Here is a 27,152-nt window from a genome sequence, read left to right on the forward strand (position 1 = left end):
AAGTGAAATAACTATATTTGAAAAAAACAAAAACAAAACTATTTCACAAAGAAGAGGCTTCAACATCCACACAGTTTCTGTCTGATACCTTTGCTGTTGAGGAATGCCTTCAAACTTGTTGGAAACAGGAGACATCTTAGTCACCGGAGGAGGGGTGGAGTCGCTTCCTAAAAATTAACATCGATGATGGCAATACGAGATTATTTAACACCATATTGGAGCGCTGGCCAAGAGATTAATTTAATATAAATATGGAAATAAATCAACATGCTGTGATGGTTAAAAACAACAAAAAAAACAATGAGGGAGGCGTCATCTGGCTGAGCTTTCCATGAGCCCCTCGTTATTTGGAAACAGGGGTTGTTGTGCAACTAAATACCATCTTTTTATTAGTGGTTGGGTTTAGAGTGTGCGTGTGTGAGAGACATGGGAACGTAGCCCCAATAACAGTAAAAATTTCCCTAAAGATATGACCACATGTAAAATGTGATTGTTTTTTAAATCAAATCCACAGTTGTATAAGCATATTTGTCTCAATATGCACTTTAAAGCTATTCTGAATGGTGATTTGAGGATGTTCACAAAGTTGTGAATTAGATGGTTTATAATGCAACCATATGGAAGTTCTCTGTATATATTTAAACATACAGACTGTAGATAAAGTAACAGATTTTTGGTACCATTTGTAGTCAATTTGTAGTCCAAATGCTGTTGGCCAATCAGGATCTAGCGATCTTTGGTTGAACATATTTGCTGGAATACAATTTCAGAATCATCGATTAAACTCCACCAAAATCTGTCTTTTGTTAGCTTTTTAAAATTTAGCTGCTACTGTAAACAACAGCTCGGCCCGGGTAACATCTGGCTAAACCAGAAAACTGAAAAACTTCCCGCCAGAGGCTAACGACACGATTATACTTTGATGTGGACTCGAACAGCTGGAGACATCGAGTCTAAATAGTCTAAGTGGTTGAAGCATCGTTGCTACACTGTAATGCTAAGTTTTTGTGGATTAATGCTTTCAGCGACAAAACATTTGGTTCTCCCATCTCCCCCAGTCTGTTGGGGCAGATGGCCTCTCTGAGGCTGTTTCTGCTGGAGGTTTCTTCCTGTTAAAAGGGAGTTTTTCCTCCCCACTATCGCCAAGTGTTTGCTTAAAGGGGGTCATCGGATTATGGAGTTGTTGGGGTCTTTGCTATAATATTTATACTATAAAGAGCCTTGACGTCACTGCTGTTGTGATTTAGAGCTATAAAATAAAACTTACTTGAATTATTTTATTTCTGTTATTTTCATGTTTTACTGGTTTTTACTTTCCTTTAAAAAACAAAAACAACAAACAAACAAGTGTTTTATATTCTATTGGTGTCTTTTAAATTGAAAGCACTATGTTGTTTTTTTAAAAGTGCTTACTAAATAAAGTTGGATTGGACTGGACATCCAGTAGATATTAACTACAAATTACTCGACAAATGCAGCTCTACAGAAATGTATAGGATGTGTAGAGGGACTGTTTATGGCTCTTCAGACTGCATAAGAGACAAAAATGGAAGAAACAGTTTGTGGAACTTAATAAACAAAAGTCAAAATACTAAAAAAAATCAGCTAAAATAAAAAAAATCTAAACTATGTCCACTTATTAGCTTTAAAAACACATTTTAAGGTGGTAATTATTCAATGGAGTCTACCTCCGGTGGGATACATGACCTATGAATCTCTGGGTAAGAGCGTATGAACTCAAAACGCTCTGGAAAAACCTAGAAGTGGACGCAGAGTTAACATTCGGTTTTTCCTCTCCTAAGTGAAATTAACTTAAAAAATGAACAAAACTTCTCTGGAGAATCGTGATCTTCTATCTTCAGACTGGAACCACACGCCTGAGTGAAACCAGCCCTACTGTTACAGAACGTGTGCTTGCATCTCACCCCCGGTTACGCCCCCTTTACTGTGTGGACTGTGAGAGAGTGGGCTGGGTGGGTCGGACAGGGTGCGTTTGTGTCCAGGAGGGGGGGGCGGCGGTCTCTTCTTGGACAGGGTGGAGCTGCCTCCTGGTGTGAGTGAAGAGGGAGGGCCGGATGGGGGAGGAGCTGGAGGAGCGATACATAAGACACATGAGGTGATGAAGCCCACCAAAAAGATAAACAAATAAAAAAAAATGACAGGTAAAGGAGATAAAGGAGAGGATAATGAGGAGGAGACAAGTTAATGCAAGTAAAACAATATTGTTTGAACATATAAATACACACAGGAGTGTCTGGACGGGGACTTTTATTTTTTAAATACGCCTGCCTTTATCTACTGGGACTTCAAAGCAGTCACTGGTCACCAGTACAGAGAAGAGTAGGGTGAAAGCAGCTAATAGAGAGCTCAGCCAGAGAGGAATCAGCTGTGGTTAGGAGTTTACAGCCCATGGATGGTGGGAAAATAGAATTTAAATAAATCACATAGGCAATAAATAATTAAAAGCTTGCCTATGTGGTGCCGTTATTCACTTAAATAAATGCCACCACCCCGTAAAAGTGAGCTGTAAAAGGAAGAAACAACTGAGGGACAACTGTATGTGGGGCACACAGCCGAGTAAGGAGGGAGAACATAAAACCAGGATATTCACTGATGTATGGTCGAGTGCCAGCCAGTGTGGCGTAGTGCGAATGAGAGCCAAGGAATGCCAAGTGTGGAGCTGAAAGAATAGAGAAACAAAAAAGAGAAAGAAAACAGAGCGAGATGAGGAGTGTGGGAGAGAATCTACAGTATGTCAGTCTTATAAAAGAGCTGCTCCCACACGCTGTAAAATAACAAGATGAAATCTTATCAGTGGCAAGCAAAGCAAAAAAAAGAAGAAAAAAAAAAAAAGAGGAGAAACGGTGTGAAGCCGCCCCCCGGGGAGCCAGCTCTTCAGCACCCACTGAGAGAGAGGGAGAAAGAGAGAGCGCCGCCAATGAAGGGTTAGCGTGATATTCTCAATGCATCTATGATGTTTTCCCTCTTAATCTTATTTTTGCATAAAATGACTTGTTTCCAGTGCCGTTTTGGTTATTTACGGGTAGCTGAACCTGTGAGAAATATTAATGCTCATTCTTCAGGGACATTTAGGAGGACAGGAACTAAAAAGATCAAAGCACAGTTCACATGAGAAGACGTCTCTGACACAGCCGCAGGCGTTGTCCCTTAAGCATCATAAACACTGGACCGACTGACCAATCATATTGTGACGATCAAGGATAAAAACACTACAACGTGGCTGAAGCGATAAAGGCTAATTATAGATAAGGTTATGGTGGACTTTCACCCGTGACACTGGGATTTGTGACCAACAGGAAACCAAAAGTAAATGTGGAATTATTAATCTTCTGTTTGTTAGACATAATGGGCAAAGTTCAGCCGGGTTTAAGCAAAGATTATGGTTTCAAAAACAACATTTCCCCGTGCGCAGGAATTTTTTCTCAGGCGTAAAGCTCTGACATTACAAAAGCACGACCGGTCAGTTCTGATTATGATGTTTTGGGGACAACACTGACAGAAATATCAGATCGCAGAGGGGAAGAGGAAGAGAGGAAGATACTTGGTACCTACGAGCATTTGTCATCGCTTTTCCAAAGATAAAAATGTGAGAAAAAAAATGCTAAAATTAATATGAATGGAAAAATTGTGTTTGTATAGCTTAGTACGCTCATCTGTACTCTTAAGCAAAGGGAGCAAACATACCTAATATAAAGCTGCATTAGCTATTAGCTACTATCCCCAGCTACTAAACCAATAACAAGCACTGCTTGAACTTCTGTGATATGCTCATAGTTATGTATAACAGCCAAAGACTGTGGCTGCTGTACGGGAGAGAGGCGTTACATCACATCCTCTAACTGAGCTGTGTGGGTGAATGACTTTTGAGGACTTCAAAAAGTCATATTGTGAAAATGAGAGAGAACTCTAGTTTCCATCTCTGCTGTCAGAGATCAGACGTCCAAACATTTTAGGGAATTCATCCATCACTCTGTGTTAACGTGAGCTTTTTTTTTGAGCCACCGTAGAGATATCTAAAAAAAAATAAAAAAAATAAAATTAAGGTCTTAGTTCAAGTAGTTTTCCAGATGACGGGGTTTTTAAATTGCCCTTTAAAACTGATGCTAGAAGATAAAACTCCCTTTTCCTTTAATTCATTTCATTTTTAAGGAAACTAATGAGTTCAGGGGCCTGAAAATTTGCATAATTCCTGTTAAGATGTGTTGGCTGGAGAAGCAAACACATCTTTGCTGGAGAAGCAAACACAGAAGTAGATTAATACTGTAATCTACTTCTGTGTGAAATTTAGTATCCATAGTATTAAAAAAAAATTCATATTTTGATTCAACGTCTCACATTTTTATGTAATAATTTCTCTCCTTTTTACACACTGGGTGCTTGTTGTGCTACTGTGGAAAGCAGGCTTAGCCAAGGGTCACCAGAAAGAGGTTAATTTGAACTGGAAACAAGTGAAATTTCACACCCCTTTGCTTTAGGAAAAATAAGATTTGAATGCTATGCGATGGATTAAATGACTGTTAAGATGGATGCTGGCAGAGTTAAGCTTATGCAGTGTTTTCAGAGAAAGCTAGTACAGGTCCACAGGGGGAGGAGTGTTATTTTTAATTCCAATATTGCAGAGACAGCACGCCCACAGTACACTCTGTGGATACTTTGCCCAGGCTAACGATTAAGTAAGTGTGTATCCTCCTTTGCCACCTTGCCCTCTGCTACAGCCGTGTTTTCCTGAACGTTTACAGTGTAAGCAATCTTAATGACACCCGCTTCCCGCCCTCTGATCTGTGTGCTGACAAATTGCATACCACTGCAGGGTGTGGAAACTGACTGACAGCACAAAGAAGGAACTTTCCATTAAAGTCATTTACAAAGCATTCCCACAAACCTTATCCTGACTGCAAATAATCAAACATTAACAGACATAATAAAGTCATTTCCACAGGCCATCTTTCCTCCACAGTTATCAGCCACAGCAGAGCATGCAAACAACCTTTAGACCATTTGCATCACAGGCTGACATTTGCAAAAGGAGATATTAGCAGAATGTGACCTCCTGAATTTATTCGAGCTAGAGCCTGATAAAACTGAATGCGGTCGGAAAACCGATGCAGGCTCAAAGCCGCTCGGAGCAGCTAGGTCTGACCTTTGCCCTGGTTCCTGGGTGGCAGCGGCGGCCCGTCGGCCACCGGGGAGGAGCTGAGGTCGGTGGAGGCGCTGTACATCTGGTTAGTAAAGGCGCTGTAGGAGAGACGCTGCTGCTTGTCCCTCTGGCTGATGAAGCCCGGCAGGGAGAGCTTGTCGTGGGGTGAGAGGCTGGAGGAGTGGCAGAAGCTCTGAGGCCTCGGGGAGCGGTCCTTCTTGATGGGACTGGGCTGCAGAAGGACACATGACAGATGAGACCAAGCTGACATCAGTCACTGTAACCTGAGCATAGACGCGATAAAAGATCGATGCAGCTTTCACCCAATGCAGAAATGCCCCAAACCTGCATTCTTTACAGTGGCCAGCAGGTGGAGACTCCTCTGTTTACAAGCAGACGTCTAGATTTTTGGTAAAAAGCCCCTCAGCTCGTTTCCAAACATTTCCATGATGATTTTATGAGCTCACCTGCTAGTTTCAGGTCATAATTATTAAAATATGTTTTTTGTCAACTGTAAATAATTCTAAGAGTCATAAAGGAGGATTATACAGAATATACTCACTGGCTAACCACTTACCAATCACAAAATTCCTCTGTAATACTACAGAACTGATGCTGCGACAAAAAAATTACACATTTGTGCTTTAAGATGACTAAAATATACATGCCATCAGTAATGCTGAACCTCTAGTATTATTTTTGGTGATGTTCAAGGGAGCTTTTACACTTTATTTTGAAATGCTTTTAAGACAGAGATGACAAATAACTGTTGCTTTGAGAAGGTTTTTAGTCACTATGAACTACTTCAGTCACTTTTCTATGCAGGCTTGCAAACTGAAGTGTTAAAATAATGCCTCAAGTCTACAACATTTGGTATCCTTTGCAGAGCCTGACAGATGATGTTGCTCAGCCAGAACTATGAGCTGATATCAGCTTACCACCGACACAAACGTAGCTTTTATGTAGAGCATAGGGCTGTGCGATATGACCAAAATCTCATATCCCGATATAAGAATTCTATCGTCCCATAACGATATAGATCACAAAAATGTAACATTTTCTGTAAATTATGTGAATCTCGGGCAGCTCGACTTGCGGGAAGTGTTTCCAGCTGCGCGTCATGTAGCTGGAGTCGAGTGTTTTAACCGATGCATGAAACTATACATTTTCAGACATAAGTTGTAACAGCCACCGTTTTCTTTTTGGGTATTTATTACACAGCGTGCTGCGGGGAAAAGCCTGTTCTAACGTTTGAGTCTAAGGTTTATTTTTTAGCACCTGGCGGCTCTTTTTTACTTCTCATCCGTAAATAATCTGCTTTTTCACGTGATTCAGTTTATTTTTAAAAGTCTCAACAGGATCTTGAGCTTTATTGTGAAAGGTTTATGTGGAACATAAACAAGCGGACACGCGATGCTGTTACCGTCGTTGTTGCTAACCACAACGCATAAAAACAGGCGCTTGTCCGTCCGTAGTGTGGTTATATTAAATATAAGAGAAAGAGAGAACTTTAAGAAATGAATATAGCCACTACAGTGACCATCAAAACGATGAAAAAATATTACCGTAAACAGTTTATTTTGCAACACCACGAAACAAACGATAGCGTAAAATGAAACGATAGATGTTTTTATATCGTCATCCGATATATATCGAACAGCCCTAGTAGAGCAGTTTGATGAGTATGGTTCTGGAGTAGTTTGCAGCTTACATCTAACCTGCTGTTGCTTAAAGCGTAAAAGCCTGTCGAAGAAAGCCCGACATCTGCTTGTTCTGACCTACAAATGACACAGCATCACTACACTCCGTCTCATTTCCTTAAGCTCGCCTTATTTCTCCATTTTTATAGTCTTACAAATCTTCAGTTATCTTTTTTTTTTCTACAACATTAAACCGTTTTCCTGACTCATGCCGCATTACGCCACGGTGCATTTAACCTACTCTAAAGGGAAGACGCATCTGCATCCACCGTTAACTTCAGCCTCTACATCAGAGTGTCAAACCAGATTTATTCTAATAGTGTATTTTCTAAGTAGTTTTTATTGCGTGGAAATGATTAGTTTTAGTTTTGTTTGAATGAGTTTCTGTGTTCAGCACAACAAAAACGCAGAACCTTTTCAAATCTTGTTGACATCCAGAGTCTCAAACACGTCTATCAAACCTCATCAGGAAAATTATATTACAGTTTTTTAACAAAAATAACAAATAATAAAAATTTTATTTTCCCGGTTTCACAAAGCCATTTCGTTTAGCTTTTATTTTTTTTCTAAAATTCTGCTTTTTATTTTTATTAAGTTAGCTAAACTGTTTTTCACATCCATTTGTAGTTTTTTGTTTAGTTTTAGCTAATTATATTAACCTTGTGTCAAACATAGGGCCCGGGGACCAGAACCGGGTCATTAAAGAGTCTGATCTGAACCAGTGAATGCTTTTTTAAACTACACAAAGATAAATACTAGAAACCATCAAAAACACACAAATTTAGGTGGGTTTTCAACATAAATTAATCAGTGGACAATTTCATATTTTATTCAACAGGAAAAATGGAACATTTTCTTCGAATTAACAGAAAATTGCAGTTTTTTTATATTAGGAAAGTTTACAGATTAATTTCTTAGGCTGAACGGTACCCAGCCATGCTGATTTACTAGAATGACATATCTGTGTAATGACCTTAGGTTGGCCAAATACTGAAATCCAGAAATGTGGACATTTTCAGAACGTACTTAGACTTCTTAACCCCAAAAAAATGTTTTCTTTATAGATTATCATCAGTCGGGCTCATTTAAGGTCAAATTTATCTGCATGTGACCCACGTATGTACTAAAATGAGCTTCACAGCCGTGCTCTACATATATGAATCTATGGGGAAGTTCTTTTTTTGGTGATGTGGAGGCGACAACAACAACAATAAAGCACAAAGCCAGACAGCCAGTGGGCTGCAGAGGAAATCTGAACAGTCATATCTGACCTTCAGCCTCACTCATAACCAGATTCCTTGTTAAATTCGGCATCGTGCTCAGACCTTATCGTCGAGGTCGTCGTCGCTCTCGTCCATCTCCTCCAGTCGGAGGCTCCACTCGTACTCCACGTGGATGTGCGGGTTGAACTTCCCCTCTGCGGCCTGCACGAGCTGACACACACACAAACAAATCCGTTAACTCAAACTGCAGCTCTACACAAACAGATCATTACGGCTACGAGACAGAGAAGGTGGATCAAAACTGGCTGCTAATTAAAGCCCCCAAAAAACTATGAATGGGAAGAAGAAGCAGCGCAATAAGAAATAATGAGGCAGCGTAAAGAGACTAATGTCACAGGTTAGACTGAGTCAGAGCCACAGTGAGTGCTGAGCATCAGTCATCATTCTTTTCTAGACGGCAGTAATTATCCAGTTTGTGAACACAAAAAACAACAGCAGTTTTTAAAAAATGTATTATTATTATTTCTTTTTCTTCTCAAACAGTAAGATTTTAAAGATGTTATTTACTTTTCCCCACACGTGTACCTTCAATAATAATAATCCACAGCTTTGCCCACCCAGTCAATAACACCCATTATCCTAACAGTCACTGATTTGGCTTTATTATTTACTTCTTTTCTCTTGTCTGGCACATCGTTAAACTAAAAAAACCCTGAGACTTGGAGATTTAACTGCTCTCTGCAGCCACTGATGATGCACAGGACACAAACATGAACATCTGGAGGTTGTATAGAGATGGAGATTTTACAGATATATGGTATTAACTCAGGGGGAGAAGGTATGTTAAAAAAGGAGGGGGCAGGAAAAATATTGAATTAAATTTATTTGTAAAAGGGGCAAATGTGAGGAATAGATATGAGGGATTTTGAAAATTGTTTAAATATAAAATAAGGCACAGAAATATGAAACTGCAACACAACTGCTAAACAAATTTATCAAACAGAGGAAAAAAACGTAGCTAAAGTAACAGTTCAACATGATTTTTTTTAGATAATAGTTTCTATTTATTTAATTTTTATTTATGTTTCAGTCTTTCATTTATTTTTACAAATAACTGGAATTAAAATTATCTTCTTTATTGAGGCACCAGACCTGAAATTCTACCATAACACAGAAAATTTGTTTGCTTGTAAATTCCTGCTACATGATTGCAACTAAAACTGGCACACAGATATATTTTAGGCCCCTGCAGGTTCTCATGATGTCATCATTTTGCCTAGCAACCACCTAGCAACAGGCAAAAATGACCCATTTGTAATGTTTAAGCACCTGCAACACCTCATAAAAGCATCGCATCAGATTAATTTCACAACAAAACATTTTATTTAGAGAAAAATATTATTTTTCATTACTGCAAACTGTGACATTTACACTATCAATACTCAGCCTATGAAGTGAAGTTCACTGTATTTACAAGTTTAATGTCAAATCAACAGCTGACTATAAATGCGCTGTGAAGGTGTGGAGATGAGATTTCAAATCAGCTTTTTTCCAGGATGTTACAGACTTTTAAAAATGTGCAAGCACATTTGTAAAGAAAGCTAACGTACGAAATCCCTTTCTACTGCATGGGTGCATATTCAGACAAAGTGTTGCATGCCAGTTTGTCATTATATACTTCATATGGCGGTGGGCAGTGTCTGGATGATAAGTGGTCGTGGTCCCTTAATCATACGAAGAGGTAAATACACTTTGTTGTGTATGATCACACAGCGAGTCCAATATTTATCTTTATTCATATAAACAAGATAACTCCATACTTTTTTTTTACTTTTCTCAGTGTGATTAAAAATATCAGTTTACCAAATCCACAAATAGACCAAATAACACTGCAGCATGGGCACGCACTAGTAAAATACACACATGCTGCACACTATCTGGCTCTAAATTAATGATTTGATGTCAGTACAGAGGATGATTTCACCTTTTATACTGTCTACCTGTCGGGAAAGGTGCGGGTGAAATAGACTGAAGTCCCCTCGGCTTACCACTAATTACATCTGAGGACATAAGGACTTATGTGTGACACAAAGATCAATAACTTAGATCGTCTATATGTGCTCGAGCTAATAGCCAATAATCTTAATCACAGATATAATTCAAGTACAAATCTAGTTAATATGTAAATAAAATGTTGTTATAGGCACATTTTCCTGTAACAATAAAAGATTTGTCCAACTGTGTTTATTTTTCAGAGATTCCAAACAGCATTTAAAGTGTTTTTCTGTCTTCTTTGCTCATATGACTGTAAATAACAAACATATATCAACCATTACTTCCACTCTGCTGCTGCTACCGCCCGCGGCTGGAGAGACCTCTGACTGCCATCTAGTGTTCTCACTAAACTGCCCGGTAACTGATGAACACCCTTTATGTGGCTGTGTGTATGTTTGGGGGAGGACGGGGGGTTTGTGTAATGTTTCTGGGCCTTTAATGATCTACTAAGATGTCCAGCTGGTCGGTCCTATACTTACTGCCTCCTCACACTGAGTGTTCCTCAGTCGCCTGGCAACGTCCAGCGCCGTCTCTCCATTCTGATTGGCTGAAAGGGCGAGGACGGACAATCAACAGTTAGGAGTCTGATAGGTCATGGCATTAACTGGAGGACGAAGCTCGGCGTGTGACTCACTGATGTCGGTGGCAGGCTTGCCCCTCAGGAGTAACTTGAGGCACTCTGGCTTTTCGTACATGCAGCAGTAATGCAGGGCGGTGTTCCCCCACTCCGTCTGCTTATCCAGGTTACCGCTGAGTTAGGAAAAAAACAAAAACAACAAGACTCGCGCAGTGAGGTCACATGCCTGAGGGTGTTTTCCACAGTCGTGCAGCTTTAGGTTAATATGTTATTGCTCAGGATTTTGAGGTTTAGCATGAAAGAAGAGGATTGGAAACAGCACATTAGACGTCTTGAGTAGAGGTGAGACATTAAATCATTCAAGAAAAACTACAAACTACAGCTAATGGCGCAGTAGCAATCTTTAGATCTTCTGCAATTCCCATGAAGGCAACAAAAAAAATATTAAAAGACAAGTCCTAGACATGGGTTTAATTAATGAGGGGGTCTCAGTTCAGCAGTGGAGACTGTGTGCAGTTGGAGCAGTGGTGGGTAAACAATTGAAAGGAGAGGAATAAATTAAGGCAGAGAACAAGTGCTTGACCCATTTCTGTTTGCCTTGTGGGAATCTGAGCTGAGCTGAGCCGCGTGAAGCTTTTCCTCTGCACTGCTTTATTAGACTAGAGCACAGAAAGTGACTCGCAGCAGACAGACGGATCAAATTTAATACAGAGTGTTTACACCAAGCTGTGCTGTTTTATACACAATTTTACTCCAAAGTACTCGCGCGTGTTTTTATGAAAGTTGAACAGCTTTTTGCACTCCTCCTGAGCCAAGCTGAATGCACGCAGCTGCATTTTCTAAAAGGTTTAGCAGCTCTTTAAAAAACAAAATGTACCTGTTCTGCACGAGGAAGTCCACCAAGTGCAGGGAGGTCTGGTCAGCAGTCCGTACAGAGTAATGCAGTGCAGTCTCTCCAGCTTCCTGCAGGGGGCCATCAAACACAGCAAAGACTCAGTGGGGCGATCTTGGGGAGCATCCATTCTGTATTCTCTCTCTGTCTGCGACTCTTTCAGCATTTAAACAAGCTGCAGTAAACAAAATGGCTCCTAAAAATAATACTTCTGCAGGCCTGATGCCGGCTTTTGTCCATTCCTGGGAGTCTCTTGCTTTTATTTCATCTGCCTTGCAGCACCAAAGCTGGATCTAGGTGGTGGTGTTTTAGATTCAGCATTAAAGATGGAGGTAAAGGCGAAACATATGGAGCTAACGCTTAAATTTAGTGGATCTGTTGGCATCTGAGAGGGGGTCGGATTTAATCATGCACTGCTGTCACGCTGTCTGTGTTTTGAGTTGGGGGTGGGAAGTCACGGTGCAGCCCTTTGGATGCACTGACAGCAGCAGATCAGATATCGGTGAGTCAGACTTCACAGCGCGTTCAGCAGCACCACCCCCCCCACTCTCCGTCACCAGACGATATCCTCTTTTATTCCTCTGCAGCATTGTGCACTTAATTTTTCATTAGGGAACGACCGTGTTCGGGTTATAAAACCTTGACCCATTTACGTCAGATTAAGTCTTATCACGCATGTTGTTCACGGTACTGTATCCTCACCAGACACTGCTTGTTATTCAACTTTCATTTTTGCCTAAAAACAGCAAAAAGGCAAGAGAACAAAAGCGAGAGGGGGAAAAAAACCCAAAACAAGCTGAACCACAAAATAAAAAACAGACGCATGAACTGAGCCGCTACAGATGTCGCCATCTAAATATATGTGGACCCAAAACACATGATGCCCTGCAATGTGGTGGAGGTTTGCTGGCTATCACCACCTGCTGGAGAAGTTAACCCGGATGACTCAGAATTTTCCAACTGTTACACCCATTTCTAACTGCCAAATAATTCACCAGCTGGCAAGAACGTGTCAGCAGCAGTGGTGTTGCTGGGAAGAAACCACACATGAGGATGAAACCACTGCAGGAACACGCACAGAGCACTGACCAGGCGGCTTCTGAGCGTCGCAGTCTGCACGTGTTATGATTCCAGGCATGTTTTTGCATAGTCCTGTCAGGAGAAGCGGACAGCTCTGGCTTCAAGTGTTCATATTTGAATTCATTTGAGCTCCTCAAGCCATTTAATGGTTTAATTACTGCCCATTTCCATACAGGGTTCATTCATGTGCTTTTTTTCTTGATTATTTGTGATTTCTGCTCGCTGTATGACCCTCTACTGGCCTTTTAAACTTTTAACCCTGTGGCTGATTTTGGCTTAGAGTTACCTGACAGTGTGATCTGTAGCTGGCTACAGAGAAGCGAGGTGTCGTCAGAGTTGGATATAATGTTTTGCTTTACTGGCATAAATGGTCCCCATCTGTAAAGATGCACTTTTTAAGGCACAATTTTATGATCTTCAGAAAATTGTTTTAGGCGTGCAATTTTATGTGTAGTGCTATTACAAAGCAGATGTGGTGTTTTACTCTCTTATAATCACAAGATTACGCTTCTCCATTTTCTTTCCGCATTGCATCACTTTGGGGAGATGTCCTAGGCAGCAAGTTGAAGGGAAATATGACTGAAAATTATTCTATTTTGCCTCCAAGAGTATTTCTTTTTTTTTCTTCCATAACATATAGTTAATAAAGCCTGGACTTCATTGTTGATCCATTTTCTGGGCTATGTTCCACTTTTAGAGCCTTTTCTTTAACAGTACGTTGTGTACACCAGAGCTTTTGTTGCCAATAAAAAGTTTCTCTTCTGCCCTGTAGGACCTATAAAAAGTCCTATAATTTAGGTTTCTGCAAACTTTGATAGTCTACAGTTCCTAAACTGTGGACACACAATAAAAGAGAGATTTCCTTCAAGTTAAACAAATAACTAAAAAGTTTCAAAAAACATGACTTATTATAGAATTTCCCAGAGGTACCTACCCAAGGGATTAATAAAGTTCTATCTATCTATAAGACTAAGAAAACTGTTGGACAAATCTAACACCGTCAGTCTTTAAAAGCACTAATGTTTATTTTTCGATTCACCTCTACTGACATTGATTTCGACACCATAAAAAAAAAATGTTTGAAACAAAATTATCTTATCGTGTTTTTAACTTTGGATAAATCAGACCTTTAGATGTCTCTTTGACTCACCGGTCCTGCCTCTGGAAGCGGCTCCATAAGCTCCACCCCCTCCGCATAGACCTGAATAAGTGCCAGCAGGTCCCTGGACTGAACCGCCTCAAACAACTCGATCATTTTAGCTGCCGCAGACGTGCACGTCTTCCTCGCGTACTTGTGGTCCACATACTTGGCGTTGATGAACTCCTTCCTCACTGTCCTGTGGACAAAATGTCAAAAAAAAAAAAAAAGTTAAAGAGTTGAGTTGAGAGATAAAGATTTGTTTATATATAAAACTTACATGTCACTGGAGGGAGTGGGCTTTGGTGATGGGGAGGGGAGGTTTCCCTCCATGATCTCATTGAAGCTACTGTTCCCTACATTCTTGGCCAGCTGTGGGAGAAAGAAGGGAAACATCAGCAACCAAAGAAAGACACATGATGTATCCCTGCAGCTTTACAGATTAAAATTGGCTCCATCCTGTCTTCACAATACTCTTTCATGATTCCTCATATTTCAGGTGAAAACAGTGAAGGGTGTGCCTCGAAAATAAGATCAGTTCCCTCGACAGGCCGTTTGTCTGACTCACCAAGAGTTCTGAGGTTCCTAACTTGTCGAGCTCCATGGACTGGATGCGGGAAATGTGGACTCCCATCTCTCGGTGGATGCCAGAGCACTCGATGCAGGTGAGGATCCCCAGGTTGGTGGACAGCCACTTTGGGTCTATAGACAACAGTGTAACACAAGTTATTACGGCTACAGGAGGCTGATATATAAACAGGTGGTGATTTGACCTCCTACAGTGGGGATGTCTAACTCATTTTACATTGTGGGCCACATATACAGCCCGCTTTGATCTTAAGTTGACCAAATCAAAGAAACTCTCCTTTCTTCCAGTCTAAATTTTAAGTATGTATTTATTTCCTGAGACATTTTAATACAAAAAGTGCAATTTTAACAATAAATCTCAGTTTTTCTAAATGATAAAGAAATGCTGCTTTAAAAACAATGTTTTCACTGTGCACATACTGTGTAAAAAAAACAACAACAACAACAACCCCCAAACAAACAGAAACCTTTAGATGACTTTTATTTATTACTTAATTTCTTCTGTATAGTATGAATAGCAATGAGGTAGGTCTTCAGCCATCAGTAAAAATTTTGTAAAATGTATGAAAATACAGTTTGAAGTCCAAACTTTATGCGCTCATTCACATTTTCCAGTACCATCTAGTGGTTTGGATTAGAGTTTTTGCCGGGACAATTCTGGGCGCCGGGCCTTATGTTTGACAACCCTATCCGACAGCATCGAGGGCTCAGCTGATAAACCTCCCCACATGTAGCAAATCTTACATGCAGCATGCAGTTTTATTTCCTTTTTAAATTGCTGCTGCCCTGCAATCTGCTTTGCAACCCACCTCCGCTACAGATGCCTCTTTTCAAGCTCTTCCTGACTTCTTATATAACTGATGCCTGTTCTGTATTGCGTTATGCTTGCCGCACTAGTCACTGGCCGCAAGCACTGTGACTTTAAAACCGCCACAAAAGCATTTATAGTGATGCTTGAGGCGTGCTTGACTCTGATGACACAAAAGAAGAAGTTGAAACAGGAAACAAAGCGATTGCTTAGGTTTTTTTCTTCCTCCACAGAATGTCTCATCTTTTCTAACTGATGCAACACTCTCTCCCTCAGTTTTCTGGAAATATCTGTGGTCCTGCATTAACACTGAAATGCATGTAAAGCCAGACCATTCGTAAGGGTAACAGCACTAAGCATAAACTGCCAGTTAGGCTTTGCATGTCCACATGTACCATATCCTCAAATCACTGCAACAGAAAACAACCATCTTGTGAATAAACTAGCCCTGATTGAGCTGCTAAACCACAGCTTATTTTTCCACTATATTCATTGACTTTATTTATTAATGCATCACCACTGCAAAGCACAAAGGCGCACGCGCACAGAGATGTGGCAGATCCTCGAAACCTCCAGAGACTGAGCGACTTTGCTGACTGATGTTCTGATGCAATCCGGGGGAATTAAGGAAGCTTTAAACTGTGACCTCAGTGATGCTGATGCTGTGAGGCGAGGGGTGCTGCTCTGTCTGAAGCTGACAAGTTAACACCAGAGGAGGCTGGTGGAAATGATAGAGACAGCCCAATAACCCGGTGAGTCATGCACACAAACACAGACTGCAGGAAGGCACGTGCACACATTTACACAACACAATTAACAGATGCATTGTGAATTTATGGGTCCTCTATAGCTGATTAATGCTATCTTACAGATGAATTTCCAGTCAGAGCATCGAATGAGCAGCAGAGGGAACAACGAGGTGACCTTTGAAAGTCATAAAAAGGTCCTTCAACCACCAAATTAATTTTATGTGTTGAGGAAAGGGAAGCATGGGCGTCACCTTCTCGGTCAGATAAAGGAAAACAACAGGAATCAGATGCTTAAATCCACATCTGGAACATGTGTTATGCCAAAGCCATGTATATGAACGGATGCAGCAACAAGAGAGCAGACATGACAAATTACCTCCGCTCTCTGAGGACCGCAGGGGTCGACGAAGCGTGTGTGACTTATGTAACATCGTGATGTAATGATGTTGTTTCTCAAAGCCCAGAAATGTTTTTTTTTTCTCCCCCAAGAGATAAAGTCCACCGCCCCAGTACTCTGCAAGCTGCTGTGTGTGTTTATATAGACAGAGTGGAGTGTGTGGATGCAAGCCTGTGTGTGCTGAGAGTCAGAGGGTCTGAGTGTCCACAGCACTCCTGAGTGCTGACTCTTTGCTTTCTAATGTGAGGGGGAGTATCGGGATAGAGCTGCGCCCTGAATGCTAACAACACCAGCATGCACGCACACACACTGCAGTGTAGCTCGCTCAGCAACCATCTAACTGAAGGACATGGAGTTCAAGGCAGCGGTGACATTGTAAAGCTACCGAGACAGGAGAGCGGCTTTAAATAAAACATGGTCCACATTTAAATGGACTCACGCAGCTCCACAAACACACCTGCAGCTCCACAGTCGCAGCAGACTTCATTGCCCGGCATGCGCAGCACGTCTTCTATGATGGCTTTGGTGAGGTCCTCTAATCCGTCCTCCCCTCCGCTGCTCTGCTCGCCACGAAACGCCATGTTTAATGCCTCCTCCTTGCTGTTGGTCAGCACCGAGATCCAACTGCAAGAGGGAACATTGTTAGAGACATTACAAACAATAAAATAAAGTTTTACTTTATTGAGATAAAAACAGCTAGGGGTAAAGTTAAGGAGAGCAATTCAGCATAGCATCATTTTGTGATAAAATGTCAGGAAAGCGCCCATCACAGGTTCTTAAAGCCTTCGGTGACCTTTTATCTTGTCTAAATGCATCAAAATCACAAAAATACACAGAAAAGCAGCAACAGGGAAGCTAAAAGGAGGGATTATGTTGCATTTTTGCTTTACAAAGATGCTAAAACACACAAATATTTGCCCATTCTTTGGTTTCTTCGAAAAGGTTAAAGAGGAACCAGTGCACCCACGCAGGCCTGTGGCCGTTACAACGAGGCGGGCGTACAAACACGACCTCCTGCATTTCACTACACAAAGCACAATCTGCACACACGCAGCCGATCACAGCCCTTCCTCTGTCACTGCCACTCAATCCCCTCAGAGCAGACAGACAGTGGGCACACAAACCGATGCATTCGATTGTCTGTTTATCTCCATGTGTGGAAAAACAAGATATTTTAATCCACTAATGCGTAGGTGTGCAGATGCCAGGCCAAAAGTGTTTGCGTGTTTGCTTACAATATGCATTATAATATGCTGCCGGCCTAATTGCGGAAGAGCGTGATTACGTGAAGCGAGCGCCCTATGAAACACTAAATATTTGAAGGGAACTACAAAGAAGACGACGCCATCGCCGACACCACTGCAGTTGGAATTGCGTGACGGAAGGAGCAGAGCAGAGCCGCGAGTGGCATCCCAAAGGACTACAAGCAACATGAAGTGTTCAAGCAGGACTGAGCGAAGAGGCAAAGCCACAGCGAGGCTGGAAGAAAGTTTCCACCATCAGAGGAAGAACAGCCACAGTATCACAGAGTGGCAGATCGACAGTATTCAGACTCGGGTTTGTTTTCACTCCTCTGTGTTTATGAGTGATTCGGCTCCGGGGGAATCACATCTTATGTCCAACAACGCCATCACAACACTGCATTCAACTGTTTTTGTTTATCTGTACGCAACTGCTGATCTCATCCCAGCTCCTGTTTGTTGGGCAAGCTATTAAAAAGCCTGTAAAGCATGAAAACAAAAATCACCAAAATATAATTTTTTTTAAATGGAGTTTTAATTGAACCTTGTGACAATTTTTTAAAAAAAAATAATTAAATATTAAACAAATATCTGGCTTTTAAAAGAATACTTTATTGCTTAAACGTGTATTATATTAACAGGGTTAATAGTTTCATTAAAAATCACATACGTACGTTGACAATCGATTAATCCCAGTTTCTCAGTTCTATTCTTTCATTGTTATTTGTGTTTTATTTTATTATTTTAGTGTTGTGGCCTTTGTTTTAAGTTAAAGTAGGGTTGCTTTGAGCTTCGAGAAGTGAAGGCCTTTAAACACTGGTCGTGTAAAATCTGGGTGAATTTTTCATGCTTTAAAAATATTTTTCTGACTCATTCTTAAGTCCGCCGCTCACACTGACCGCGTACTTTCACTGGATGAATCTGTGATATTTATTCTTTCAGTAGACACTCGGTCTTTCAGATTCTCACATGAGTATAAACAGATCTGACCAATCAGACCAGCGCATTTGGCAACAAGTGTGCTTGCAGTTCAAAACACATACCAGTACTTTTCTAAACATATTTATTTACTTAAATCAAAATCTGATCCATAATCCGTCAAGCAAACAGGAAAACTCGTGCATTCATCATCCTGTGACTTATTCTCACAAACTGACAAAGCTAGTTTCACTTGAAATTTCTGGAAAATTGAGGCGGCCGGTTTCCACAACACGATGACAAATTAGCGACGTTACATGGTTACCGCAGACACCAAAAAACGACTGTTGCACAGTTTAACGTGCCTGCAGCTGCTTTACTCTGACCAACCAGCCTTAATTTACAAATTTAACTTTCTGTTCGTCCTCCCACATGGTAAAAGCAAAGCCGTGTCTTTGTGACATATTAATTATTCAAATTTCACATGAATGCAGACGGCATACTCTGCACTGCAGAACTGCTCCTGTAACTCAAAAAACACAACGTACAGGCTTTTATATAGTTCCCAAAAATTATCTAACGCTTGTTTTTTTAGCCACAATGACGACTAAATTTGTCCTCATGGAGTCTGACTACACAGACAACTCGCCAATTAACAATATGACTTCTTGTGTCATAAATACGATTCGACTTCAACAGAAACGGCAAAAGTGAACAACGCTAAGGCACTTTTTTATATCACACCTCCTTATTTTTCATGTGCAGTCACTATAACACTGCTGTAAAACGAATTTAAACCCGTTAAGTGTGTGAAAGGATCTCTTAAATAGGTAGCACAACCGTGGTTATTCCTGTGTATGTGTGTCTGCTCGTGCGTGAGGGTATGGGGAAGCAACAGTATGAAGTTACAGCGACCTGAATTACTCCAGACCACCAATCCCACTGCCATCCTCGCTGCCACAGAGTCGCAGCCTCACTGCTCTCTACAAAGTGAAAAACACTTCCTGTGCTCAAGAGTGACAATGAAGCGACACACCAGCGACTAACCGGCGTCCAATTAATGAAAAACCTTTAGCTGACAGCTAAAGACACCTTTAGCGAGATCACACATAGAAGAATAAATGGGTGTGTAGACTGAGGCGAAGTGGTGTCAGACTGATTCAAACAGCGATAACAAGCAGAACGAGGATCATGTGTCTGTCGTTACCCTGAAGTACTCACATGACAAACTCCTGCTCATCCTCGGCCTGGAAATGATACGTCCGGTTATCTGCAAACAATAAACGGTGGAGTTAAAAAATGCAAATGTCTACTTTTGCATTTATGATAGCCAGCATGCAGCAAAAGATTCTAACGCTTATCTGTGTTCTTAATACACTATTATACAAAGAAAACTGCATGTGGAGTTTCCACAGGTCCTTTTACAAGAGGCAACTCTCATCATATTACAAGTGTTTGTCACAGAGCCATTCAGGCATGCGTTAAAGTGCGTGACCGTGTGTGTGTGTGTGTGTGTGTGTGTGTGTGTGTGTGTGTGTGTGTAACTTACGAGAAATGAGATCAAAGCATTTCCGGTCCTCAGTACTTGGTTTCACCTGGCAGGTGAGCAGGTTGAGTTTGACTGGCTGCCTGTTGGACTGTAAGAACAAACACAAAGATCACACACTGGACCACAGTGGAAATATTACACACAAGCACAACACCGTCCTCACATCAGGGACATAAATATTTCGTTGCTTTGGGGATTTAAGTTCAGTCAAACATCTCAAAATGAGAAGCAGTCGACATGTGTATGCATGTAAGCTGGTGTTCCTTGGATGAACTGCAGTGACTGTGTGGATCACTTTTCATCGTTCAGTGACATCATCGTCGTATTACCCCCAGAAACAGTAATATCTGTGGGTAATATCATCACCTGGATGAGCTGGCGACCCGTCAGCCTCTCCTACCTCATTGAATAATTCACTGCCATTAATAACTGGATGTCTTCAAATTCCCTTCATCTTAATCCCGGCAAAACTGAGGCTCTAATTTTCAGTTCTTACGATCCCCACCAGGAATTTTGCTATCAATATTATTCCCCTGCATTTGAATTTTGAATCTAAGAATCCTTGCAAAACTCAAACCTCTACTGCCACCCAATAATTTAGAACTTTTAGCAGTCGCCTTAATTTTCTCCCGTCTGATTCCCTCTTTCTCTTCAGCCAGTCTTTAACTGGTCCAGAACGCAGCAGCTAGGCTAAGCCTCCTGGCAGTAGCGTCTTAAGGTGGCACAAATTGCCTGGAAGTGCAAGTTCAAGAACACCCACCTGGCCAGGTCACCACTGAAACGCCTACATCACCAAATTCAGCCTTAATGTATGCATGCTCCCTTAATCACAACGTATTAGTACCGGCATTGTCATGACACGAGCGATTATACATCATAGCCTGTTATTTTTGTCAAAGGTCTATTTGAACACTTGGGTTCACAAGAACTCGTGCAGGATGTTTCATAGATGCATCTATGGTTTCATTCAAACAGTTGGGTGTCCACGCTGCCCACCCGCTCGGCCCTTAAGCCTTCAGTCTGAGTGGTAACTAGCCACAGCTCACATATCACCCCTGTTCTTGCTTCCCTTCACTGGCATCCAGTGAAACTCAGAATCCATTTAAAAAGAAAATTATTGAGAACACATGAAGCCCTACATGGCCAAGCTTCAGCACATGCAGCAGCCCTTAAACTGTTCCACACTTTTTAGGGCTGTAACTCCTAATGTTTGGAACAAACTTCCTCAGCCTATCAGGTCGGCTGAATCTCTGGTTTGTTTTAAACGAAGCTGCTGAAGAGTCATTGCTATAAGTTAGCGTCTCTGGAAGTGTGTATGCAGGAATGAATGCAAGGCCGTATGTTTGTGCGTCTGTGTCCTGGAACATGTAGTCTTATCTTTAATATGATGCTGTCGTCAAACTGTGAACCAAATAAATGGATTATTCTCTGCATCATACGGTCAAATAAAGGTTAAACTTCATCACCCTTAGCTGTAGTGCCGATTAATTACAACAATCGTGAACACAGTTAAGCATCAGCATTTAACACTGTCATTGTGAGCATGTTAGCATTCAGCTAATACAGCAAGCACAGCCTCACAGAGGCCTCAACAAGTGATCAAGGCTCCTCCTCAAGCTGAATTCAAAGTGTGCAAACATTTTCACACACAATCCACCCGATTGTTGACGCTGTACATGCAGAAATATGGCGGGTGAAAGTAAAAGTTTGGTTGAAGGGAAGAAACACTTTTAAAGAAAAATTGATTTCAAGTCTGTTTCCTGTCCACGTAGAGTGACCCAGATGTGTTTTTACAGGTGTAACAGTGATAACAGAAATGCACAGAAACCTCCTTTGATGTTTGGCAGTAGAGCCCATCTTGTTTCCAGATCCGGTGTTCTGACAAACCATCCTACTTTGGCAAAACGTCCTACCTTAAGTAATTTATGCACATTTCTGCCCTCACAGAGTAACTCCAGCACAAATTTAAGTAGGTATGATGGTTTGCCACTTAACTTTGCCCATCAGAGTAAGCTTGTAGCTCATATTCATAAAGCCAGGATGGTTTGCCACTTCATTTTACCCATTAAAGTATGCTTGTCGGTCACATTCACAAAGGTAGGATTGGTTTGGCACTTAATTTCATGTTGTGCGCATGCGCAGAAACAACGGGTAGGATGGTTTGTCTGGTAGGATGGATTCCCAGAACAATTTGCGCTTAAACACAACAAAGTAGGAAATAAAACATGAGTAACATATGCACAATTCGTTTTGCTGACTTGGTGAATGAAAAACATTTCTGGGTTTCCCACAAACTGAGGGGTCTTCATGTTGTTCATTTTGTCAGAAACAACAAAAAGAAATTATATAGAAAAGGAGAGAAAAATGCTCATGTTTGAGTAGCTGGAGCCACCAGATGGTGGGTATATTTTCATTTTAAAAGGATTTGCATAATTCTCGTAGATAATTGTATCAAGTCATGTTTTTATTATTCAACAAAGCTTCTGCGGTCCGAACTACAAGCTGAACTCAAGGTGCCCCCATTAAGACAGTGGACTGAGCTGGCTGTGCTGTGTACTGTAATAATTGGGTCCAGTTGGCACGTACATACTGAGCATTGTCTCCTGCCAGTGCCCGGGCAGAGGGGGGACGAGGGCACGTGCTAATGAAATGCTAACAGGCTGTTATGAGCCTTGGAGTTGGTGTTAGCCTGCTGGCAAGATGCCACATCCAACTAAAGCCACCTAAAGTTCATCTGCACTGAGGCCTGAAGAAAAGGGAAAAACCTGAAGCGGCGGTAAACTGCTCTCGGACAGAGAAAAACGATTACAAGCTCAGTATGATAACCGCTCAGTGGGCTAAATTAGAAACTGAGGTCAAAGATTCAGTTCCTCCATCACAAAACGCAACAAGAGAAAACATTTTCCTCTCATATCACAGGCGACCACTTCCTCAGAGCGTCTTTGCAGCAGCAGCGTGAAAGTTCAAAACAACAAAGCTCACGTTCACGTCAGTCGCGACCATCCTGATCCTCCCCGCTGTGTTACAGCTGGAGCAACTGCTGTGTCTGCTGGGAAATAAGCCGCCAGAGTGCCAACTCCACCAAGCTCATCCCACACGCCCGACTCGCTGCCAATCCTCACCGGTTAGAAGTAAATAAGGCTGAATTCAAACATTTGCATGTATGCTTAAAGCCGTCAGGGATGATTTATCTGATTTAATCCACAGGCTGTTACTACACAGACATGCTTGCGGATTTGTAAGGCTGTGCTAACACCGGCACGCTCACAGAGACAATATGCTAGTGTTTAGCAGATATGGTGTTGACCATTAGCCATCATCTGCTACTTAGCTCTAAACACAAAGTACAGCTGAGGCTGAAGGGAGCGCCATTAGTTTATTTGTTGAGGTATTTCAGTCTGACCGCAGCGATGACTGACCCAGAGTCCCCGGAGTCAAATTGTTAGCATAACGACAAATAAAACACATCTAAAGTTTCCTGGTGATGTAAACACTTTATGAGAGGATAACATCTGCTCTGTTCGGTATTTCAGCTACAAACAACAGAATATATGTATAAACTCTGCTTCTCACCCCCGTGTGTGGTTTGTGGTAAGTGTGTCTTCCTCAAGCTCAATTCTGGAAGTTTGGGGGTTTCTGCAGCATATAAGCCGTCCTACTTTTAATCTGCACGCACAAACCACACAGTTAACTTGCAAATTGGAACCAGTCCCAATCAGTGGGTTGATATAATCTGCCAATACAAAGATGCATTTGTGTTATTGGCTATTTTCTTTCTGCTATGCACAGTTAGGGAAGGTACTGTCTGTCCAGCAAAGAAGCTCTGATTTCCTACCAGCAGACGAGCGTCACAACTAACAGCTTGTCGCCAACTAGTTTGTGAAAACTGGACAATAAAAACAAAAACGTAGGAACCTTATCATGTATACGTTTGACGTTTTATCTCTGCACTACAGCTGTTATAGTATTTGTATTTTTTTTCCATTTTTACTAAAAACCAGTATAGTTTACATGTGAGTGTTAGTGCAATATTGCTTCCTTGTGTGCTATACTGAGGGGGGTCTGAGTCTAAGAATTTCACTGTCAGCAGTGATGTGCCATTGTTACCTCTCTTACAAAAAAATCCCACAAAATCAAAATCTACAGTTCTCACGGGCTCGCCAAAGCTGGACAACAGAAGTCTGGACTGCTGGGAGATGATGGTTCACTGTACTGTACAGTGGAACAAGAGATTCATATCATGGATGCGCAGCCAACAAATCTGCAGCAAGATTGTGAAGCTGCGACGTCAATATGAACCAAACTCTCTGAGGAATGATTCCAGCGCCTTGTTGAATCTATGCCATGAAAAATTAAGGCAGCTCTGAAGGAAAAAACTGAACTAAACTGAACTGAATACAGGTATGGGAATATTGGTAAAGACATATATCCAGTACCTGCTGTGCTCTATAACAAAAGGCAAGGCTGAAAGAATTTAATTAAAAATAATAAGTGCATATATTAAAATAAGCCACAGCTGGTAGCTCTGCAGATTTGATTTGGCAGATTTCTGTGCAGGATGCCCTTCTCGACACCCCAACCTTCCCCCAAAGGATTAATAAAACAACATTTCAATAGTTGTCTCGCGCTGACTTGTCAAAGCTGTCTGAATTAATAAATCACATAGAAATGATACTAATTGCTAAATCGATTCTCCTGGATACATTTAAATAAAAAGTCAAGTTAATGTTGAAGCTCAGTTTATTTGTTGGTTATGTTATCAGGTTGTTTGTTTGTTTGTTTGTTTGTTTTGGAGGGGGGGGGGGGGGTCACTTTAATCTGAATTGTATTTATAAGCTGTAAGAGGAATTTCAATCAGAAAGTCTTGCTTTTAATATTGACAAGGTTCAAATGTTTTTGATGACCACACTGACGTAAGTAAGATTCAAGAGAAGAAAAAAACCTTTAGGAGCTTTCAGCAAACACTAAAAGCACCAAAAACATAATAAATTCCTGAACAATGCATCGTTTCCTGTTAACAGACGGACTGTCCGAGCGTGATGAGACACCTGCCACTGCTCTGCCACAATTAGCTAAGAGCTACTGATTGCGCTAAGCCCCCCCCCCCCGACAGTCCAGCTGGTCCCGTGGGAGTTACGAGGCTCTGTAGGTTACACCTCAGTGGCCGGCGGTTGACAGAATTAACCCAGATATACGAGCCCCGCGTTAGATTCCCGAGGTCCGGAGCGGGAAAGAAAACATCACACTGAAACTTGCCTGCTGCACAAGAGCGGCAGCGGTGGCGGTACCCTCACACTCGCTCTGAGATGAGTCACCGAGGCGCAGCAGGCAGCAAGGGGGGGTAAGAGGGTGAGGCAAGGTTGCCATGACAACCCATTTATGTCAATTCCACTCTGCCAGCCTCCAGATTGTGACGAGAGAAAAAAAAAAAACAACAACCTCCCCACATGATGTTCTCCTTTTGATCCGCACAGTCAGTGCTGAGGGTCACGGGGTTCATATGAGCAGCTGTGCCTGTGTGTGTGTGTGTGTGTGTGTGTGTGTGTGTGTGTGTGTGTGTGTGTGTGTGTGTGTGTGTGTGTGTGTGTGTGTGTGTACTCACTGTGGCATGAGAGATGGTGAGGATGCCCCCCTTCACTGAGCACTGCCTCCTCTGCCACACCTTCCTCAGCCTGTGAGAGGCGAAGGGGCGGGGTCAATCATTAGAGATATTTCCTGCCTGCTTTACATTTTATTGCGTCGTGAACGCACACTACAGCGTTTTTTTATTTATTCGCTGTGTTAGCAGCTTACCCATCACTCTTCTTCAGCAGGTAGCCTTTCTTCTCACTCCCAAACTCCTTGTTTCCCTGCAGCTGGTGCATGCTGTAGCCACCCTGCTTGCTCTGCGAGTCCTGCGCAAACCCACACCATAACACAAAATAAACACTTTGTGTGCACAGAACAGAGAGGCTTAATAAAGACATGCAACACATAGACAACACACACACAAAAAGGATTCTCTGACATCAAAGTGCTTCTGAAAAACAAACCAAGAGTGAAAATTAAAAAATAAAAGGAGGTAAAAGGCATGCTCTGCAACATCTCTACAGGGATAAAGCACTCTACTGTCAAGCTGAAGAACACAGACGCCAGCATGCTCAACATGCACCAACACTTACTCTTCTAGACTTGATTCCAGACAAGCAGAAGGCAGAGAGGAGGGGGAGATAGAGGGGAGAGGCGTGAAAGATCCGGCTCAGGTGCGAGAAAGTGTGCTACCTGCCCGTGTGTTAACCAAACCTACAATCCTCTGTGCTTATTGTCTAAAAGTGGTGCTACAGACAGAATAACTGAAATGTGAAAAACTGTATATATTGTTTCATGCAGACAGGCACACCGAGAGTGTGAACGTGTGAACCGAGAGGGTGTGAGCTAACGCACAGCCGAAGCAGCCTGTGCTGATAAGTAAAACGAGCCGGCAGTGCTGGCATACATGCCAACCCTCCCGATTTTTCCGGGAGAATCCCGAATTTCAGTGCCCCTCCAGAAAATCTCCCGGAGCCACCATTCTCCTGAATTTCTCCCGATTTTCCACCCGGACAACAAAATTGAAAAACCATATCGCAGAATTCATAGCGCGGCCAGCCAATTCCAGTTTCCAACAATGGCAGCAGCTATTTAGTTTTAATATTGCTCTTATTTCCCTTTCTGGGTTGCAAAAAAACTTTTAAAATATTTTCTGGTGAGATTGTAGCTGTGTAAACTTCAAATATCTGAGCCGGCGAGAACACCAAACTCCTGACACATCGTCTTCAAACCCCCGCGGTCTTTCGCTACTCGGGTTAAACGTGATATATAAGTCACTTTGATAACTTAAAAACGTTATTGTTTGGCTTTTTCAGTGTTTTATTTGTTCGTGAGTAAATTGGTTTGGCTGAGATTAAAGTTATTCGATTAGATTCGATTAATTTAACTTTATTAATCCCTCGGGAGGGTTCCTCCGGGGTTTTCACACAGCCTCTGAATTTGGACACCCCAGCCAATAATAACGGTGACATTTAACGTATTTTATCCGATAAATAAACACTGTAAAATGT

At 41.7% G+C, this 27,152-nt stretch overlaps 1 protein-coding gene across 4 annotated transcripts in view; it reads right to left on the bottom strand.

Annotated features, from left to right (window-relative positions):
- Positions 1–27,152, bottom strand: part of asap1b (ArfGAP with SH3 domain, ankyrin repeat and PH domain 1b) — an 87,163-nt gene that overhangs the window by 4,231 nt on the left and 55,780 nt on the right. The window contains exons 10-25 of one of the 4 annotated variants that reach the window (XM_086306539.1): positions 25,867–25,967; positions 25,676–25,745; positions 20,074–20,161; positions 19,746–19,794; positions 16,823–16,989; positions 14,392–14,525; positions 14,104–14,195; positions 13,836–14,022; positions 11,591–11,676; positions 10,771–10,886; positions 10,616–10,683; positions 8,184–8,291; positions 5,162–5,390; positions 2,612–2,680; positions 1,926–2,087; positions 89–167 (exon numbers count right to left, since the gene is read on the bottom strand). In XM_086306539.1, coding sequence (XP_086162665.1) covers positions 89–167; positions 1,926–2,087; positions 2,612–2,680; positions 5,162–5,390; positions 8,184–8,291; positions 10,616–10,683; positions 10,771–10,886; positions 11,591–11,676; positions 13,836–14,022; positions 14,104–14,195; positions 14,392–14,525; positions 16,823–16,989; positions 19,746–19,794; positions 20,074–20,161; positions 25,676–25,745; positions 25,867–25,967 — 1,805 coding nt within the window. The remainder of the gene's footprint in view (positions 1–88; positions 168–1,925; positions 2,088–2,611; positions 2,681–5,161; positions 5,391–8,183; positions 8,292–10,615; positions 10,684–10,770; positions 10,887–11,590; positions 11,677–13,835; positions 14,023–14,103; positions 14,196–14,391; positions 14,526–16,822; positions 16,990–19,745; positions 19,795–20,073; positions 20,162–25,675; positions 25,746–25,866; positions 25,968–27,152) is intronic. The other 3 variants (XM_086306540.1, XM_086306541.1, XM_086306542.1) reach the window with 3 other exon arrangements.

The sequence above is a fragment of the Aulonocara sp. 'chitande type north' Nkhata Bay genome, linkage group LG9, assembly GCF_057382095.1.
Source record: "Aulonocara sp. 'chitande type north' Nkhata Bay isolate Kocher_YH1m ecotype deep benthic linkage group LG9, A_spYH_male_GT1.1, whole genome shotgun sequence".
In the NCBI taxonomy this organism is placed as follows: domain Eukaryota; kingdom Metazoa; phylum Chordata; class Actinopteri; order Cichliformes; family Cichlidae; genus Aulonocara; species Aulonocara sp. 'chitande type north' Nkhata Bay.